The sequence below is a fragment of the Bufo gargarizans genome, chromosome 3, assembly GCF_014858855.1.
Source record: "Bufo gargarizans isolate SCDJY-AF-19 chromosome 3, ASM1485885v1, whole genome shotgun sequence".
In the NCBI taxonomy this organism is placed as follows: Eukaryota; Metazoa; Chordata; class Amphibia; order Anura; family Bufonidae; genus Bufo; species Bufo gargarizans.
Window position 1 is genome coordinate 276,884,811 of NC_058082.1, and position 22,112 is coordinate 276,906,922.

General features: G+C 43.7%; 1 protein-coding gene across 1 annotated transcript in view; it reads left to right on the top strand.

The window, feature by feature from the left end:
* The window catches only part of VPS53 (VPS53 subunit of GARP complex), a 148,747-nt gene that overhangs the window by 22,655 nt on the left and 103,980 nt on the right, over positions 1 to 22,112 (top strand). The window contains exon 4 of the mRNA XM_044286498.1: positions 287 to 353. Coding sequence (XP_044142433.1) covers positions 287 to 353 — 67 coding nt within the window. The remainder of the gene's footprint in view (positions 1 to 286; positions 354 to 22,112) is intronic.

Consider the following 22,112-nt stretch of genomic DNA (forward strand, 5'->3'; position numbering starts at 1 on the left):
AATGTTCCAGTTTCTGACAATGATGTTTCTCAGATTAGGGGGCTGCCTATAGTACAGGGAAGAGGAGCCTGGAAATATTGATTGCAAATGGTCATCTTTTTGTAGTATTGGATGTAGACCTCAATGTTCCTTTGACTGTTGTGAACCCTATAATCTGAAATCTATCTTACCATGCAGTACAGTGAAGCTTGTAATACCACATAATGGCTTTTGAGAAGAACAATAGAATAACACTGTATTACAGAAGTATGACAAATATGTGAGTGTTTTGCATTTTTTGTTCCAGACGTCTGGATGACAGTATAAGAACTGTAGTACGAGGTCAAACAAACGTTGGCCAGGATGGGAGACAGGTATGCCTTTGATCTAAACTTTCTAATTATTTTTGCTACTTCTTTACACTTTTTACTAAAATGAGGGAGCAAATGTAAGGGTACTTTCACACTAGCGGTTTTCTTTTCCAGCACTGAGTTCCGTCACAGGGGCTCTATACTGGAAAATAACTGATCAGGCATATCCCTGTGCATTCTGAATGGAGAGCCGTATTTTTCGCCGTATAAGACGCACTTTTTCTTCCCCCAAAATGGGGGAGAAATGCCCCTGCGTCTTATACGGCGAATGCAGTCAGTTTTACATCGCTGGCAGCGATGTAAAGAGAGCGAGGACTCGGGGAGGGACTGGGAGGAGGAGCTGGGGCCGGCAATAGCGGCGGGGCGGTGCAGTCACTGTACTAAAGGCCCGCCCCGCCGCTCCGGTGTACTAATAAAATATGTCATATTCAATGAATGGTTATTAAATATGCCCCTTTATGCCTAATAGTACCTTAAATCCTAAGCTCATCCGTACAATGCAGGCCGGGCGGGCGGCAGCGTAACTCCCTGATGTCACGTGCCTGCGCCGCCTACTTTATGAATGAAGCAGGCGGCGCAGGCAAGTGACGTCAGTGAGTGACGCGCCGCGCCGGCTGCCCGGCCTGCCGGCATTCTACTGAAGCGCTTAGGATTTAAGGTACTTTTAGGAATAAAGAGGCATATTTAATAACTATTAATTGAATAAGACATATTATATTAGTGCGGCGGGGGGATCTGTGGATGGCACAGTTATGGGCTGGGAGGGTCTGTGGATGACACATGTATACCAGTGCCATCCACAGATCCCCCCCCTGTAACAGTGCCAGCCACAGATCCCCCTGTAACAGTGAAAGCCACAGATCCCCCCATAACAGTGTCTGTCATCCACAGTTCCCCCCATAACAGTGTCCGTCATCCACAGTTCCCCCCATAACAGTGTCCGTCATCCACAGATCCCCCCATAAGTGTCCGTCATCCACAGATCCCCCCATAAGTGTCCGTCATCCACAGATCCCCCCATAACAGTGTCAGTCATCCACAGATCCCCCCATAACAGTGTCAGTCATCCACAGATCCCCCCATAACAGTGTCCGTCATCTACAGATCCCCCATAACAGTGTCCGTCATCCACAGATCCCCCCATAACAGTGTCCGTCATCCACAGATCCCCCCATAACAGTGTCCGTCGTCCACAGATCCCCAGTAATAGTGCCATCCACAGACCACCTAGTTCCAAACCCACCAAACCCACAGCACACCTTTTGGTTAAAAATATTTTTTTTCTTATTTTCCTCCCCAAAAACCTAGGTGCGTCTTATACGCCGGTGCGTCTTATACGGCGAAAAATACGGTAATCGTTCTGGATGCATCAGGATGTCTTCAGTTCAGTCTTTTTGACTGATCCAGACAGAGATAATACCGCAGCATGCTACGGTTTTATCTCCGGCCCAAAAAACTGAACACTTGCCGCATCCAGCATTTTTTTTCCATAGGAATGTATTATTGCCAGATCTGGCATTCAAAATACCGGAACGCCGGATCCGTCCTTCCGGTTTGCACATGTGCAGACCGAAGAAAAGGTGAAAAAAATCAATGCCGGATCCGTTTTCTCCGAATGACACTGGAAAGACGGATCCGACATTTCAATGCATTTTTAAGACGGGTCAGGATCCTGATCAGTCTTACAAATGCCATCAGTTGGCATACATTTTGACGGATCCGGCAGGCAGTTCCGGTGACGGAACTGCTTGCGGGATCACTCTGCCACAAGTGTGAAAGTAGCCTAAGACAAAGTGAATTTAACAGGTGGGGTGCGGGGCACTTATCAAGACTTTGCTTGATCTGCATTGCCCCTGGAGTGGTGACTCTTTGATCACCAGAAAACTAGTTAAGCGTCAGAAACCACCTTCTTCCTTCCCACTATTTCTGCACTTGAATCTGTTTCAGCCCAGGTTTTATGGCTCTTATTTGAGGACAGCTTGTTTATTGATTTCTGTTCACTGCGTGTCTAACTTTGTGCACTGCTTTTCACTTGGGCCTTTTAAGATGTGGTGCTAATATGGGACGTCCCTCAGTAGGTCTAGACATGTCTCCCTAAAGGCGGGAGGCCGCACGATGTTACATTGTTGGGAAGGAAGCGTTCCTTCTCCACAGTCAGCTGCTTGTTCAGCGAAGGAGACTGGTGCATTTACATGCTGTGATCTCCTTCACAGTATGAGGATGCGATTACTCGTCCCCATGCAGGATCATTGTCTCTGGGCATCAGATCACTGTTTAAACAGTAATTCATGCGCCTGTACGAAAGACGGTATCACCTGATGAACGAGCGCTTCGCTCATTCATGGTGTGATTGGCGGCACATTTAGATGGGCAGATTGTCAGGAACGAGCGTTCGCAGGAATGTTTTTTCCCAATAATCTGCCCAAAAATGGGGCAGTCTGAATCCACTTTAATGCTGGTTTCACACACAATGGGACAGATTGATTTATCCTGTCTTATTGTTTAGTGTAAATTTAGACTTGACAGTCCAAAGATGCTACAGAAGTGTCTAGGTGGCTCATGTTGGATCATTCATTTGGTGCATCGTTAGACACTTTTGTTTACCTTTACACCACCTATTGGTCGGCCTACTTTGATACAAAAAAGGGTGCCATACTGTTGGCCCACAAATTTGCTTCCTAAGCCGTGCCCTCATCCAGCTAAGTGATGGCCATCTGTCAGTTAAAGCGCAAGTAGTGATGCATTGCATGCTGTTGCACACAGGAGTGATCAAAAGCCTAGGCTAGCCATAAAAGGCAGGTCATTTCAGTGCTTGGCATATGCATAAAAAATGTTTAGAGCAGAATAAAACAAATGCTGATAACAGCCTCCTTTTATATGCGGAAGTGCTAATACTGGGTGTGAAAATTCCTTTGAAGGGAGTAGCAGATTTCCTTGAACTCTTTGGCACTTTAATTATTTCATGTACACAGGAGATTTATTTTTCCTCCTCTCTTTAATGGCTGCGGTTGTATTGCATAGTTTAAAATCATGAAATACATACTATATATAATATTTTATACATGCATATGTTTTTATTAATGTTTTTAAAATTTTATTAAAACTACTCTAAATGACATGTAATGAATGTTTGTAATATACTCTTTTATTTTTTTTATTATTTTTTTTAAATTTTTTTTTTTTTTCATGTTTCCTTACGAAATAACCACATGAAGCTCTGGTGTATATGGCACTTTGGAATCTGTACACTGCTGAAATGTCAGTGGTGTATGAGTGCACGGATTCCACTGTGGGGCAGCAGTGAGCGATGTACAGGGAGGAACACGCATTGCTGCTCCTACCTTTGCCAGCTCTGCTCTGCTAAAGCCTGGTATAAATGTGCTATGTCTGGCTTTATCACAGCGGGCACAGGCAGGAGCAGCAATGTGCTATACAGAGGTACCAATGTGCTATGCAAAGCTTTTTAGTGGAGCGAGTAATGGCTAGTAATAGGCATTATTAAACTGTCGTCACCGATGTCCAATGGTCTAATACAGTGTTTCCCAACCAGTGTGCCTCCAGCTGTTGCAAAACTACAACTCCCAGCATGCCCGGACATGCCTTTGGCTGTGCAGGCATGCTGGGAGTTGTAGTTTTGCAACAGCTGGAGGCACACTGGTTGGGAAACACTGGTCTATTAAACCTAATTTATGTTTACTTGCTGGTCTGTGCACTTTTTACCTGGCACTGTGCTCCCAAAATGACCGCAGATGGAGGGTCCAGTCAATCAGTGGTCTCCGTTCATTTACAATGGGAATGGACTGCCCATAGGCTAGTTCTCCTGTCTGTCCCCAGTTTAAGTGAATAGAGGTCGTTGATGGATGAGGCCCTCATTCTGAATGCATGCATGTGCTGTTTCCAGCACTTCTGCAGCTAGTAATAGTATAACCTTCCTGCAGATCCTAAAATGTTAAAGTATTTTCATTTTTTGTGGACCCATAGAAATGAATGGGTTCACGCACAACCTGAGAGCGCAAGCGTGCTTACTTGCTCCCTGCTGCTGGTCCCCACTCCTTTACTCCCCAGCCTTGGCTGCCTCGCTCGGGTACTCGACTATCAACATCAACTTTGACACTGCTGCAGCTAATGACTGACTGGCCACAGCAGTGACCTGCCCCCTTGCATCATGTCAGTTGAGGGGAGTTGGAGAAAGAACTAAGACCCAGTGGCAGGGAGGAGGCGAGTATGCTTCCCTTTGCGGGTCTGGCGAGGAGGAAGAGGTCTACCAAAAATATACCCAACAGGTTGCCTAACCTTTAACAGTGGACGAGAGAGAGTTGCAAAGGGTGAAAGGCAGAGGTGAAGAGGTGCTCCGAGGGGCTAGGCCTGTCCATCAGTGCTCAGAGCACCTCATTAGCATAAACAGAAGTATAAATCCGACTGCTGCAAGAGAGAGAAAGGTCACTACAGTCTCCATGATCGAGCCTACCAGGCAGTATGCCTTGGTTTTCTAGGGTTGATTGTGCTGACAGAAAACAATTCTCTCCCAAAAAGGCTTTTAATGCATCCCATGTATATTGTAAATGCAGAAATTTCATTACTAATAGGATCATGTTTATCCATAAAATCTAACGGCTAATGTAACAGAGTTTTACCTTCTGCATCATCAGAGGCTTAGTCTGCTGCTCTATCTCTTACTCATGCTTGATGCTGCAACTTTGTCTGTTGAGATTGGTAGCTTTACATACGCTCACTGGGAATTTAGTACACAGAGAGCTGGTTTCCGTTAGAACAAAGATGGACAAACCGCTAAAGCACCAGTTAGCTTGTTAGATTGCCACAATGTTATAGACTTCAGTGAGGGATGTTCGATAGATTCAGTGTAAGGTTTTCTGGCTTAGGTTTGCACTTCTAAACTTCTATATAGATGTGATGTAGAAGATGTATAATAAATACCTTTAAAATGCAAAACTGCAAAATAAAAGAAAGGGATATCACATAACTGCATAGCAATAACCATAATTATAGCCTACGACTCCATGCTTCCTAAGCGGGAGATCTCATTCCAGAGCTGATCTTCTGGGCAGACGTGGTTTATGGAAGAGGGTGAGTGGAGAATGTATCTTTTTCTGGCACCTTTCTCAACATCTTAGGGTACTTTCACACTTGCGTTTTTCTTTTCCGGCATAGAGTTCCGTCACAGGGGCTCTATACCGGAAAATAACTGATCAGGCATATCCCCATGCATTCTGAATGGAGAGTAATCCGTTCAGTTTGCATCAGGATGTCTTCAGTTCAGTCGTTTTGACTGATCAGGCAAAAGAGAAAACCGTAGCATGCTACGGTTTTATCTCCGGCGAAAAAAACTGAAGAAATGCCTGAACGCCGGATCCGGCATTTTTTTCCATAGGAATGTATTAGTGCCGGATCCGGCATTCAAAATACCGGAATGCCGGATCCGTCCTTCCGGTCTGCGCATGCGCAGACCTTTAAAAATGAAAAAAAAAAAAAAACGGATCCGTTTTGCCTGATGACACCGGAAAAACGGATCCGGTATTGCAATGCATTTTTCTGACTGATCAGGCATTTTTCTGACTGATCAGGCATTTTTCTGACTGATCAGGATCCTGATCAGTCAGAAAAATGCCTGATCAGTCAGAAAAAATGACATCCGTTTGCATACAGTTTGCCTGATCAGGCAGTCAGTTCAGGCAACGGAACTGCCTGCCGGAATCAAGCAACGCAAGTGTGAAAGTAGCCTTATGATTGCGAGGAGGATTGCTGCACTTAAAAGCCTTTATTGTATATCTCTCTCAAACAAATGGAAAGAACACAAACCTTTATCTGGCTTGACCACCCAGGAAGGTCATTCTCCCCCAACAAAAATAACAGCAAATACACAAACTTGTAAAGACCTTGAGTTTTTTTTTAGCACAGTTGTTAAAACTTCTTCTTAGTGATATCTTATGTATATCTCTTTCTGGTAAAGCACATCTGGCCAATTATCCTGATGCATCTCCCTATGCAGCATTGCTTCATACGTACGGCAGCATGTTGGCTCAGTGGTTAGCATTGGTGCCTAGCAGCGCTGGGGTCCTAGGTTCAAATCTGACCAACATCTGCATGGAGTCTGTATGTTCTACCCATGTTTGTGTGGGTTTCCTCCAGATACTCTGGTTTCGTCTCACACTCCAAAGACATACTGATAGGAAACTTACATTGTGAGCCCCATTGGGGACAGCGTGCTGCTAATGTCTGCAAAGCACTGCGGAATATATCAGCGCTATATAAGTTTATTAAGAGTGGTCTCACGAAGACTACACTGACATGTCCTGTTACGTCATATGGACATTATAGAGGGGTCCCATGAGCCAGAACAGATAGCTGCTTCGTATGAGGGTGCAGATTTGAAATCTGCAGCATGTCAGTGTTATGCTGCTGTGGATATCCACCACAGATTTCCACCCCATGTGGCCATACCCTTAGTTATAAATGATGGGGAAACTTACAGCAAGTGTTCAGTTCCCTTGTAGCGCCACCATCAGGAAAATGAAAATTACATGGTGCCAATTAAAAGCAATAGTCTGTTCAGGTAATGGATGGACATACCAAACCTTCCAGAGAGACATGTGTTGTAGCTGCTCTGGCTTAAAGGGCATCTGTCAGCAGATTTGTAGCTTTGACACCGGCTGACCTGTTACATGTGCACTTGGCAGCTGAAGGCATCTGTGTTGGTCCTATGTTCATATGTGCCCGCATTGCTAAGAAAAATATTAATATAATTATTAATATAAGTTTTAATATATGCAAACGAGCATCTAGGAGCAATGGGGGAGGTATTGTTACACCTAGAGGCTTTGCTCTCTCTGCAACTGCCGCGCCTTCTGTACTTTGATTGACGGGCCAGTCTGTGAAAATGTCATCACACCTGACCCTGTTAATCAAAGTGCATAGGGTGCAGCATTTGCGGAGAGAGCAGAGACTCTAAGTGTAACTGCAACGCCCCTGTTGCTCTGAGAGGCTAATTTGCATATAATTTTTCTCAGCAATGCGGACACGTATGAACATGGGACCGACACAGATGCCTTCAGCTGCCAAGTGCATATGGAACAGGTCACCCGGTGTCATAGGTACAAATTGATGAAGGTCGTGCTAGAGAGATGTCTTGTCTGTTCACTTATAATGCTCTAATAGAATATTTAAAAATGGTTATATTTTCTAAATCCTAAAACCTGTTCAGTTTTATAGATAGGAGAGTCGGCAGCACTTGAACTTGTTAAAGGGAGTATGTAAAACCAGGCCAATGCCTTCTATGGCTGGCTCAGCTGACTGTAATGATACCTTTCACTTAGCGATTGTTGCTTCATTCTGGATAACAAGTACTTTTATTCCATATGCAAGTGTGCAGTTAAGAGCACTGAGGGCGGGCCTAAGCCAATTTGTGCACCCTTGCTTCTCTGCCTTCCTTTGCCAGCCCCTCCCTCTCTTCCTTGATTGACAGGGCCAGTGTCCTGCATTGTCATGTTGCCTGGCCCTGTCATTCATGAAGGAGAGGGAGGGGCTGGCAGAGCAAGTAGGAGGAGCAGGGGTGCACAGAGTGGTGTGAGCCTGCCAGTGGCGCATTTAACCGCTCACTTGCATATATATTGAAAGTAATTCTCCATAATGAAGCAAAAAATTGCTAAGTGGCTGGCGTCTGTCACATATTGTGTTTTATTTTTCATTTTTATAATAGCATGCATGAATTTCATACCGTGCTGAAGAAAAATTGCTCAAAACTGCGCTCAAGCGTGATGCACTCCGAGCATGATCGCATGGTGATGGCTTCATGCAGGAGAGCAGGTCCTTCTGCCAGTCCTTCAGAATCAAGAGAGGAACAACTGCCTCTGTCCGTGCAAGTGGATGAGATAAATAACTTTATTATTTTCCGCTAAAAACAAACATTACAGCTGAGGACCACTATAGGAGACATTATTACTGCTGGGGGCCACTATGGGGGACATTGTTTCTGCTGGGGGACAGTATGAGGGACATTCTGTATACTGCAGGGGTTCGGATTTTATTTAAAAAAAAAAAAGCCAATAAAATTCTGCCATTTTTATGAGCCATGCAAAATGTCCATTTAAAATGGACAGATGGCCAGAAAATGGATACACAATTGTTTGTGTGCACGTAGCCTATCAAGTAGTGACATTGTATGTACATTGTATGTACTTATGAGGAATAGTTGTAAATAGACCTATAACCACCCTTAAAATGGATCTGCCTGTATGCTTACCTTTGTTTTAACATGCATGTCATTTTTACTACTGTGAATAGCAGTATTGTGTAAGGCAGAAGATCTCAAAACCAGAATAAAACAAATTACCGTATTTTTCGCTTTATAAGACCCTCCTGATGATAAGACACACCTAGGTTTTTGAGGAGGAAAATAAGAAAAAAATATTTTGAACCAAAAGGTGTGCTTTTGGTAGGTTTTGAACTAATGGTGGTCTGTGGATGATGCACTGTTATGGGGGGGATCTGTGGATGACACTGGTGGGGATCTGTGGATGACACTGATGGGGGGGGGCTCTGTGGATGACACTGATGGGGGGGCTCTGTGGATGACACTGATGGGGGGGCTCTGTGGATGACACTGATGGGGGGGCTCTGTGGATGACACTGATGGGGGGGGGCTCTGTGGATGACACTGATGGGGGGGCTCTGTGGATGACACTGATGGGGGGGCTCTGTGGATGACACTGATGGGGGGGCTCTGTGGATGACACTGATGGGGGGGCTCTGTGGATGACACTGATGGGGGGGCGGGCTCTGTGGATGACACTGATGGGGGGGCGGGCTCTGTGGATGACACTGATGGGGGGGGCTCTGTGGATGACACTGATGGGGGGGGCTCTGTGGATGACACTGATGGGGGGGGCTCTGTGGATGACACTGATGGGGGGGGCTCTGTGGATGACACTGATGGGGGGGCTCTGTGGATGACACTGATGGGGGGGCTCTGTGGATGACACTGATGGGGGGGCTCTGTGGATGACACTGATGGGGGGGCTCTGTGGATGACACTGATGGGGGGGCTCTGTGGATGACACTGATGGGGGGGCTCTGTGGATGGCACTTATGTCATCTACAGATCCCCCATCAGATGGATCAGTGTGGCGGGATGAGGCGGGGACACTCATGGCGGGGCCCGGTGCAGTGACTCTACTCTAATACACCGGGCCCTGCAACTGTTAAACATTCAATCTGATCTCTATATCTAATTGTATACGCGCTGTACGGTACTTACTGTAGTACCGGAAGTATAACATTAAGACGGCGCAGACCGGCATCTCCCTCAGTCATGCACCGCCTGTCACAGCTCTCTCGGTCATGTGCCGCCTGCCTGCTTATCTCACTTTATGAATGAACAGGCAGGCGCCGCATGACAGAGGGAGCTGGGGCAGGCAGGCGGCAGGCGCTGCGCCGTCTTAATGTTATACCTCTGGTACTACAGTAAGTACCGTACAGCGTGTCTACAATTAGATATAGAGATCAAATTGAATGTTTAACAGTTGCGGGGCCCGGTGTATTAGAGTAGAGTCACTGCACCAGGCCCCGCCATAAGTGTCCCCGCCTCCTTCCTTCACACTGATACTTCGCTGGCCGCGCTGTGCAGCATAGCGGCCAGCAAAGTATTCGCTTTATTAGACGCACGGCCAAATGGTTAATTTAATACAAGACTTCCGCATCCGTTCCGTTTGTATGTGGTTGTATTAAAACGAAACAGAGCAAACCGGATCCCTCATTAAAACCATTGTAAGTCAGTGGGTGACGGATCATTTTTTTTTCAGTAATGGAAAAACCAGATCCTTTGCTGGATCTCAAAACCTGAAAGCCAAAATGCTGACGTAGCCTAAGATCTAAAGGATTTTTTCCATTTAGTACTAGGTCGCAAAGTTGTGTGTTGATCTGCTTGTGTGGAATTATCGCCCCTAGTGCGTACCTTGTTTGCTCATCGATGAAATAAGAGAAGATGAGTTTATGGCCACCGTGGTAGACCTGACAGCTCAGTGCCCTGGGGTCCCATATCATTCATTGTAGACCTTAAGATGTGCAGATGATTTTTGGTCTTTATGGTGCTCTATAAACCGTATGCACAGCTTTTTATAGTTGCCGTTTATTGTTCTTGCAGGATGTTGTCACTTGGGTCACTTTGCTGTATTATAGTGTTAGTGTTAAAAGAATATATATTGGCTGAGCTGCTGCCATTAGAGGAGGAAACATATGGAATCTGCACAGTCTCTCCTTTTACACACAGCAGGAGGCTGCAAATTAAATAACTTATCAAAGAAGACGCAGTTCCGAATTGTCCAAGCCTCACTTGCAAGGAGGTCCTTAACCTTGTAAAGCTGCTAAATGCCAAAGTCAGATGGTAACAGCTGTCAGCATTCCATGAGGCTGTTCAGACACCCAAGGACAGAACCTCTCTATCGGAGGCAGTGAAGGCAATGCTCGGTTTTCTCATTTTTATATTTTATATTTCCAGTTTTTACGTTGTTTGGCCATTTTAAGTAAAGCAAACCCTTAAAATACAACAATTGAAGTCAAAATTAGACATGACCTTGAAGCAATATACAGTCCTTGGCCCTGATTTATCTTGCATTTACTCCAAAATTCTGTCTTCAATAAGTTGTGACTTTTTGGACTTGCTTTTGCAAAAATTTGCATCTTTTTGCATTTTTACACTACTCACTCCAGTTTTAAAATAAGGTAGGGAAGTGGGCCCGGTTAGCTATTTTAATGAGTTCTACTCCAGATTCATCAGAGACTTTTTCTAAAAGTCACCAAAAAATTGGTAGGAGGATGGAGAAAGAGAAAACTGGAGTAGGTTTTCTAGACAAAAGTTTTAGGTTTAAGGATGAGACAAACTTATCAAACAACATGCAACATTTAATAAATGTGGCTTAAAGTACACCAACACAGGCAAAACTGACTTCAAGTTTTACCCTCGCGATAAATTCCTCCAAATACAAATGTCAGATTTCTGCAAAACCCTGAATGCACGTATGTTTCAGGCAGATATGTAAATTATTACAGGTGAAGTCTGTTTAGACACTTGCCCCTATAAAAAGGCTCTTGGAGGCTACTTTTAGGTATTGTACCTCTTGGTGATAGTTCGTTGACAGACTTTGAGAAGGCGTGCAACACTGGATTGAGAGAAGCTGGATGGTTGTTTTAATGAATTGCCTGCCATCTAGGCCATTCTGACTTAGCTGTTAGCAGGTTTGGTGGCAGGGGTTATGTGAGGACATGCACACATGGTGAACAGTCTCTGGATGGCCCAGGCAGGCCACCAGTGGAGAGGACAGTTTGATCCGCCAACATACACAGGCAGCTCCTGCAGTTTTGTTGTCCATCATTCAGACATTCCATTTCCAGGTGCTTAGCAGAAAGAAATTTGGTGTAACGGCAACCATTATGTGTCCCGTCATTGGACAGACAGCCACTGAACAGCCAGTCACCGTTTCTTTCATTTGTGGTGGTGTCATCAATGACAAACCTGGACTGCTACGGACTAGAACCATGTTGACTTTAGTGATGAATCCAGGTTCTGTTTGGGATTTGATGACTGTCAGGTTTGAGTATGGAGACCAGAATTCGCACTGCGTTTTTTTCCAGAAGAGTAAAAATACTCCTCTGACCATTTTTGAGGAGTATTTTTATTTATTTTTTACCCGACGAGTAGTATGATGGTTGCAGTTGGAGGCTCCATTTGGAGCCTCTGTTGCAGATTCTCTTGAAAGACCGGACAAAAAAGCATTATATGCAGGACTTTTTTGTCTGGTAAAAAGACAGATCCGGAACGGAAACTGAACGGATCCCATCATAGTTGACGAAGTCTGCTCAGCTTCTTCCCTGTCAGTTAGGCCTACATGTTTTGTTTGCTAAACTTCGCAGGATGGAAAAACGTGGTACACTACGCTTTCCCATCCTGCAGAGTTCCTCCCAAAAAAAGTATCTTTTTATTTTTAATTAAAAAAAAAAAAAACTCTGTGGTGGCGGATGCCACAGTATGGCATCTGTCTGAGGCATCCGTTAATATATACGGTTTTTGTCTACAGTGAATATATCACAAAAACCCACCCTTATGTGGCCGATCCAGCAGTTCCATTATTGTTGTTGCTCTGCTCCTCTAACAGAGCAGAACAACAGAAATAAATAGCGCTGGTGTGAACGTAGCCTAAGAGGTGGATATTTATGTGGGGGAACCATTGCTAATCTAAATACCATCAGGCAATTATAGCCAAGTCATAAAGTCCAGTCCAATATAGCGGAATTAACCCTGTACTTTATCACTTGGCTATAATAGCCTGCCTGCATTCACTACACACTACATGCATCCAGTATGTGGTGCAGTGATGATCACATATACTGCATCACACACTGCTGTTACTTTGATGTCTGGGGCCGTTTGTCACCTCTGAGGAGTCTTCTTCAGCTCCTCCACTCTCCGGCCCCTCCTCATTCCAGCTCCCGCCGGCTTCCCCTGCTGCTCGGCGCTGTATCGCTCCAGCTCCCGCCCAAACCAACTAATAGCAAAGCACCTTACTGTATGGAGCTTTGCTATTGGTCATTTCAGGCACAGGCACCATCACTGCACTGCCTGTGTCATTCACAGTGTGCCCTGCGCTGATGAATGTGGGGGAAAAGTCTCAGGCGTATTGGTACCAAGTTCCAGTACCTGCACCATATGGCCTGAATAGGCATCAATGGCGCTTGTACAGGAGTTATTGCACCCTCTGATGGAGACCTTGTGGTGAGTGCTTCAATCCTGCCTTTGCTGCTCTGACTGTTGGTGTGATGATCTGGAGAGCCATGTCATACAGCAGTCTGTCACCCCTAGTAATGATACAAGAGACACTAACAGCTCAGCAATATGTGCAGGACATCCTGCGGCCACATCTGTTGCCTCTCATGGCAGAGCTTCCAGCTGGCATTTTTCAGCAGGATAATGCTCACCCACACAACAAGGGTTTCCCAGGAATGTATCTGCCAGATTGTCACACTTCCTTGGCCTGCCCGCTTGCCTGATTTACCGCCAGTCGAGCATTTATGCAACCAGCTGGGATGGCAGCTTTGGCAACCTATGAGTGTGCCAGATCTACAGCCACAGGATACCATATGGAACCTTCATACCCAACCATATCTCATCTTGTATCCAGGCTAGATGTGGCCCAGCAGGGCACTAGAGCCTCTTTTAAATTGTACAGTTTTCCCCAATAAACATTTGCTCTAATATTGTAATCACTTATATATATCATTACATTAACACATAGAAAGTTTAATTGGGTTCCAACAACTCCTTCTTAGTGTGTTGTTGTTGTTGTTTTTGTTTTGTTTTTTTTGTCAGTGAGTGAATATTTATATATAAATTCTGAATGTGCTCTAGACTCATTGTCTAATTTTGGTAGAAATGTTAGCACGTATGGGCCATCTACCAATCTCGAGAAAGCAAAATATGCTTCCCTGTTTTTTAATACTCTGTGGTTGAAATATTCACCTGCCTACCCACATTACGATGGTTTAGGTTTAAATATGAATTTTAATATCCATCTAAGTAGTTTTTTTTTAAAAGATTTGCCATTGAGATAGAACTGTATATTTTGGCTTTTATTAGATAAGGTAATAAGATTGGAGCAGTTTAATTGATCGAACAAGCATACACCTATACTAGAATCATCTCGTCCACTTGCAAAGCTTGCAGGCAGTGCAGTCTATTAAAGGGGTATTTGTCACGGTGCGGTGTGGGTGGTAAACTCCACACCGAACACAGGAGGGAAGGGAAAAGGTACTAGGCCTGGAAACTAAGGGAAAGGTCACCACCTAGTGAATCCCTAGACCGAGCCCTGACTATCAGTATGAAAAGACCTTGATGGTAAGAATGTTCATACGCTGGAACCTAGAACCCTATCTGACCCGAAAAGGCCCTGGAAATAGTGTCAGGACAAAAGATGACCTGTTACTTCCCAGCTGAAGGAATAGGAGACTCCCTCAGGACTAATACCAAAAGATAGGGGAATACAACAAACAAGAAATAGGAAAAAGACACTTAACTCTGAAGTTCGCGGACGAGCAGGAACTCGGTGGAGAACCAAACACCAGCACTTACACAACCAAAAAGGAGCTATCAACTGCATAGCCTGATGGGTGAGACCAGACTAAATAGAGGAGTTGGAATGACCACTTAGGCTACTTTCACACTGGTGTTCTGGCTTTCCGTTTGTGAGATCCGTTCAGGGCTCTGACAAGCGGTCCAAAACTGCTCAGTTTGGCCCTAATGCATTCTGAATGGAAAAGGATCCGCTCAGAATGCATCAGTTTGCCTCCATTCCATCTCAATTCCACTTTGGAGGCGGACACCAAAACGCTGCTTGCAGCGTTTTTCTGTCCGTCTGACGAAACTGAGCCAAATCCTTTCTGACACACAATATAAGTCAATGGGGGCGGATCCGTTTTCTATGACACAATAGAAAACGGATCCATCTTGAACACCATTGAAAGTCAATAGAGGACGTCTTGGCTATGTTAAAGATAATACAAACTGATCTGATCTGTTCTGAACAGATGCAGACGTTTGTATTATCTGAACGGATCTGTCTGTGCAAATCCATGACAGATCCGCACCAAACCCGAGTGTGAAAGTAGCCTTAAGCTACACCTGAGACAAGAGGTGTGGTCATACCCAGCAACAAAACAGAAACAAGTGAAAACAAAGAGGCTGTCAGATCACATTACGTGCAGCCAGTCTCTTAGATCTTCTGACCCCTTTCACAGGAGAGACCGTGACAGTATTTTCATGTCTAATTGCTAGGATATACAGTCATGTGAAAAAATTAGGACACCCTTTGAAAGCATGTGGTTTTTTGTAACATTTTTAATAAAAGGTTATTTCATCTCCGTTTCAACAATACAGAGAGATTAAAGTAATCCAACTAAACAAAGAAAACTGAAGAAAAGTCTTTTCAAGATCTTCTGTAAATGTCATTCTACAAAAATGCCCATTCTAACTGAGGAAAAAGATAGGACACCCTTGCCCCTAATAGCGAGTGTTACCTCCTTTGGCTGAAATAACTGCAGTGAGACGGTTCTTGTAGCCATCTACCAGTCTTCGACATCGGTCTGAGGAAATTTTACCCCACTCCTCAATGCAGAACTTTTTCAGCTGTGAGATGTTTGAGGGGTTTCTTGCACGTACAGCCCTTTTCAAGTCACCCCACAGCATCTCAATGGGATTCAAATCTGGACTTTGACTTGGCCATTCCAGGACTCTCCATTTCTTCTTTTTCAGCCAATCTTTGGTTGATTTACTAGTATGTTTTGGGTCATTGTCATGTTGCATGGTCCAGTTCCGCTTCAGCTTTAATTTTCTAACTGATGGTCTCACATGTTCTTCAAGCACCTTCTGATACACAGTAGAATTCATCGTGGATTCTATGATGGTGAGCTGACCAGGTCCTGCTGCAGCAAAGCAGCCCCAAACCATGACACTTCCACCTCCATGCTTCACAGTTGGTATGAGGTTCTTTTCTTGGAATGCTGTGTTTGGTTTACGCCAAACATGTCCTCTGCTGTTGTGTCCAAATAATTCAATTTTGGACTCATCTGTCCAAAGAACATTATTCCAGAAGTCCTGGTCTTTGTCAACTTTATCTCTGGCAAATGTCAGTCTGGCCTCGATGTTTCTCTTGGAAAGCAAAGGTTTCCTCCTTGCACACCTCCCATGCAAGTTAAACTTGTACAGTCTCTTTCTGATTGTAGAGGCATGTACTTCTACATCAACAGTAGCCAGAGCCTGCTGTAGTTCTCGAGATGACACTTTAGGGTTTTTGGAGACCTCTTTTAGCATCTTGCAGGTCTGCTCTTGGGGTGAACTTGCTGGGGCGACCAGTCCTGGGCATGTTGGCAGTTGTTTTGAAAGCCCTCCACTTGTAGACTATCTTCCGGACAGTGGAATGGCTGATTTCAAAATCTTTTGAGATCTTTTTAAATCCCTTCCCAGACTCATAGGCTGCTACAATCTTTTTTCTGAAGTCCTCTGACAGCTCTTTTGCTCTCACCATGGTGCTCACTCTCACTTCAACAGTCAGGAGCACACCAAACTAAATGTCTGAGGTTTAAATAGGGCAAGCCTCATTCAACATGCAGAGTAACGATCTACTAATTATGTGCACCTGGTGTGATATACCTGTGTGAGATCTGAGCCAATTTAAGAGGGAATACATGTGAGGGTGTCCTATCTTTTTCCTCAGTTAGAATAGGCATTTTTGTAGAATGACATTTACAGAAGATCTTGAAAAGACTTTTCTTCAGTTTTCTTTGTTTAGTTGGATTACTTTAATCGCTCTGTATTGTTGAAACGGAGATGAAATAACCTTTTATTAAAAATGTTACAAAAAACCACATGCTTTCAAAGGGTGTCCTAATTTTTTCACATGACTGTATCTTCTGTTTATGAGAGCTGGGGTAACAAAAATTATATTATACCGCCACTTCCAATAAATGTGGTGGTATCGGTTTACACCCACAATATACTGATAAATTTTGTAAACTGGATTATTTAAAACATAACCTTTACTAGGTCGCTTAAAATATATTTCATACTGGGTGAGAGACAAAAATAACAACTAACATGACAACCTCCACTGTATCTCATACACCAATGAATATATGAAAAAATGGTTGGATCTCACCTCATCCGAGCCGGATCCACAATCGCAGAGGGTGGTCCTGGCAGTTGGTGGTGCCTGAGACCGGTGTGACCTGGGTGCTACGTGAGTGATGGCAGTGTTGGCCTCCTATTAAACCCTATTCTGGCTTTCCTGCCTGCCTAGGGGTGGGGGGCTGTTATTCACACCTGCCTACCACAATGGAGCACCCGCCCCGACAGGGGCGACCCCACACCGAACCTTACCCTCGGTATGGGTCTAGTATTCTATGTAACCCTATTACATTGCCCTACATGCCATGTTTCCGTCTTCTATCACAGACATCATCAGGGGACTTCACATGTATTCAAGGGTATTCAAAGATCAGGGTGGTTTTAACCTCCAATCAACTACAAATAAAATTACAGACATACACTCAGTATGGGTCACTTATATTATTGAGCAATGCAGTCAATTCAATTCAGTGCACTTACTCAGAGATGGTTGGAGGTTGTCATGTTAGTTGTTATTTTTGTCTCACCCAGTATGAAATATATTTTAAGCGACCTAGTAAAGGTTATGTTTTAAATAATCCAGTTTACAAAATTTATCAGCTGGGGTAACAACCAATCAGTATACATAGGTCGTTACTCCAACTCATTCTCAGTCTTTGGGAGCCACATAGGTTGGCGCTACCTCTTTAAAATGAAGTATAATGCACTGTACCACAGACTATTAGCATGTGTATAGGAGATGTAAAAATGCACTTTTTTTCTTTCTTTTTGCACTATGTTTGATTCCAGAATCCTACCTTGAAATACCATGACCATAATGGTTCTTGCAATTTTTATAATAATTGAGGTTTAAATGCGCAAAAAACTCCCAGAAATGAGAATTATGTAATAAAAATAGTGCAAACAAGGGGTTTGAACAAATATCAGCATTTATATATTTTTTACCGTACACTAATTTCTCAGTATCGTCTTTGTGTTGCGGAATCGCTCTTTGTAACCCTACCACAATTGGAGATGACACTGTGTCGTTTAGCACACTGATTTATAGCTCTGACTGAATGTGCTGGAAAAGATGCTTGCCGTTGGGGGATTAAGACAGTAGTGAGGACTGTATTACTGTTTTATGATTTATTACATTAGCTTCATTTATATGTATAGACTCTTTGGACTGCTGGTTACAAAAGGACAAAACAGATGTCTGTAAGTGGGTTCACTGATCCCCATGGTCTTTGTAGATGGCTTAGCTGTACAGTCTATAGAATTCAGCTGGCAGTTCCTCCACAAATCTATAGAGAACAAATGGATAATGCAATATCCTCCTCTGCTGACTTTCGCGGTGGTATTTGCCGACAGAGTCCAATGTCAGTCACTCTGGTAGGAAAAGATGACTGCTTGTATGTATAGAAAATGTTTTTGTGTTACATGAAGCTGTAGAAGATTTCCCCCATAGAAATATACATGGAATTGCCGTTTATCGGACTGAAATACCATAGTGATGGGTCAGTAATCTACGCTGTGTTTTATATCTATTTTCTATCATGACGCCCTTTGGTGTGGGTAATGTCTACAGGATGTGACCATATGTTTTTAATATGTAATGCTTGAAATAATAAAGATGTAATAGTTATTTTACATAATATTGTGTAGTTGTATATTTTTGTTTACCGGTGGTTATATTATTGCTTTGACACCAAAATTATTCCTATTAGTTACTGAGCCCATTTTACATCACCTTCTCTATAGGGGAAAAACACTAGTGGGACCCTAAATCCACTTTCCACTCCACAGTTTATATTCCTTTTAGGTAACTTCATGTCACAATAAAGCCTGTGATGGAAGGTGATAAAATGAATGATGAAAATTATGGTTAAAAATCTGCTGCAGTCTGCAAGAGAATTTGAAATGGATGAAGATTTATTTTTCAGCACGACAATAACCGACAAAAATATAGTAAAAATCACTGCAGTAGATAAGTAACAGATATTCCATGTGGAAATCTGCACAGAAAATCTGCCTCTAAGGCACCGTTCACACTGCGTTTTTTCTTTTTTTTCTCCATGGAACGTGCCCCTTCTCAACACGGACGTGGCTTTAATCCACCGCTCCACAGTCTTCAGCTCTGCCTCCCATTCTTTGGTCAGAAAGGACATGACCACCGGTAGGATTTCGGCAACATTTCAGAGCGGCTCTCCACGCAAAAGTTCCACAGGAAAAAAACGCTGTGTGAATAGCCCCTAAGGCCTCATGCGCAAAAGCGTATTATGAATTTGTGTCCGAACTTTTTTTGCGGATTGTACGCAGTAGTCCGTGCTGTGTAAAACCTTAGGACGCCTGCGTGTCATGGGTCCCACTAAGCTCCTGAGTAGTTGCCATCCCTAAAGACCTGACTTCTGCTGTACATGTATGGTGGATGTTGGAAGGGGGAATAAAGGGGCTGTTCCTTCTGGACAACTTATTTTTATTTGCGGTTTCTCTATGGTAGTTTATTGCCAGGAACCAGCTATTGGAACCCACACATTCAGCTGTTATTGGCAGTTCTTCATGCCTGCACTACAGGGCCTCCATTCCAATGAGTCCACCAGAGTGACTGAATCACATGGATGAAGGCGCACGCAACAACACTTTTTTTTTTTTTTTGTGTTTTGCCTCAGGTTGTATGTAGCACTAGCCATAATATACCTCCTCCTTGTGTGGTCTATGGAAATTTAGGAATACTCTTAATCAAACCCCAGTCTTTTGTTCTAAACACAAAACTTTACAAATAGTAGTATAATCTATTTAATGTAGTTATACATGAATCCCCTATATGAAATACGGTGATGTATTCTTTTTATACAATACTATGAAAATATTTTAAAAAATATCATTGTAAATGTGCGGTATAGAAGGCACCACATTAAACTGCCTGCTGTGTTTTGTTCTTTTCCTAACTTGGAGTCTCAGAAAATCTAGTAGAGCACTGAATGCTTGGCCCTTTACATTGGCACCAAAACTAGTGATCTACACATGGTCCCAACTATGTATAAAGCCGTTTTATGGTTATCTCTCTGATGTATCAACGTGATTAACTAACTAAATTGATGTGAAGAAGGGCTGGGCCCTTTATAATGCAATCCAAAAGAATATTAACTAAGCCATTGCCAATTATTAGTTCCGTATAATGCTGGAAGACTCTACTTGCCTTTATGATTCACATTGTATATCAGTAACTTATACTGATCAGCCATAAAATTTAAAATTACCGTACATTACTTATCTTGTAAAGGGGTAGCAAGTGAAGTCAATTTTTGAAGCTGGGAAAATGGCCATACTAAGCATCAGAGCGACTATTTTGATGGCTTGACTGGTGGGTTACAGCATCTCCAAAACAGCAGGTCTTTCATTGTGAGGTGTTAGTATCAGCGGTTAGTACCTACTGTAAGTGGTCCAAGGAAGGACAATCTGTGAACCTGCAACAGGGTCTTTGGTGCCATCAGAGCGACTATTTTGATGGCTTGACTGGTGGGTTACAGCATCTCCAAAACAGCAGGTCTTTCATTGTGAGGTGTTAGTATCAGCGGTTAGTACCTACTGTAAGTGGTCCAAGGAAGGACAATCTGTGAACCTGCATCAGAGCGACCTGCATCAGAGCGACTATTTTGATGGCTTGACTGGTGGGTTACAGCATCTCCAAAACAGCAGGTCTTTCATTGTGAGGTGTTAGTATCAGCGGTTAGTACCTACTGTAAGTGGTCCAAGGAAGGACAATCTGTGAACCTGCAACAGGGTCTTTGGTGCCAAAGTTTCAATGATGCATTTGGGGTGTGCAGTTACTGTAGCACAAGTTGCTGAAAACAATTGTTTTTGGCTCTGACAGAAAGGTGCCGGCATACACAGCACATCACAGCTTAGGATATTCTTTAGAGCAGGGCTTTGCAAACATTTCCTACTTGGACTAAGCAGACTGGTCTATGGTGATGCATTGCCAGCGAACAAATACTCACTCACAGTGTACTTCCATAGCAGTGCCCGACAATTACCACCATGCAATGCCCATATTACCTCAATAGCCGTGCCAGACAATTACCACCACCACCACCACCATGCAGTGCTAAAATTACTTCCATAGCAGTGCCAGACAATTACCACCATGCAGTGCCCATAGCAGTGCCAGACAATTACCACCATGCAATGCCCCTATTACCTCAATAGCAGTGCCAGACAACTAACAATGTGCAGTGCCCATATTACTTCCATAGCAGTGCCAGACAATTACCACCATGCAGTGCCCATACCTCAATAGCAGTGCCAGACAACACTGTGCACCGCCTATATTACTTCCATAGCAGTGCCAGACAATTACTACTATGCAGTGGGCATATTACCTCAATAGCAGTGCCAGAAAACACTGTGACATGCCTATATTACTTCCATAGCAGTGCCAGACAATTAACCACTATGCAGTGCCTATATTACTTCCATAGCAGTGCCAGACAGTTAACCACTATGCAGTGCCTATATTACTTCCATAGCAGTGCCAGACAGTTAACCACTATGCAGTGCCTATATTACTTCCATAGCAGTGCCAGACAATTACCACTATGCAGTGCCTATATTACTTCCATAGCAGTGCCAGACAATTACCACTATGCAGTGCCTATATTACTTCCATAGCAGTGCCAGACAGTTACCACTATGCAGTGCCTATATTACTTCCATAGCAGTGCCAGACAATTACCACTATGCAGTGCCTATATTACTTCCATAGCAGTGCCAGACAATTACCACTATGCAGTGCCTATATTACTTCCATAGCAGTGCCAGACAATTACCACTATGCAGTGCCTATATTACTTCCATAGCAGTGCCAGACAATTACCACTATGCAGTGCCTATATTACTTCCATAGCAGTGCCAGACAATTACCACTATGCAGTGCCTATATTACTTCCATAGCAGTGCCAGACAGTTAACCACTATGCAGTGCCTATATTACTTCCATAGCAGTGCCAGACAGTTAACCACTATGCAGTGCCTATATTACTTCCATAGCAGTGCCAGACAATTACCACTATGCAGTGCCTATATTACTTCCATAG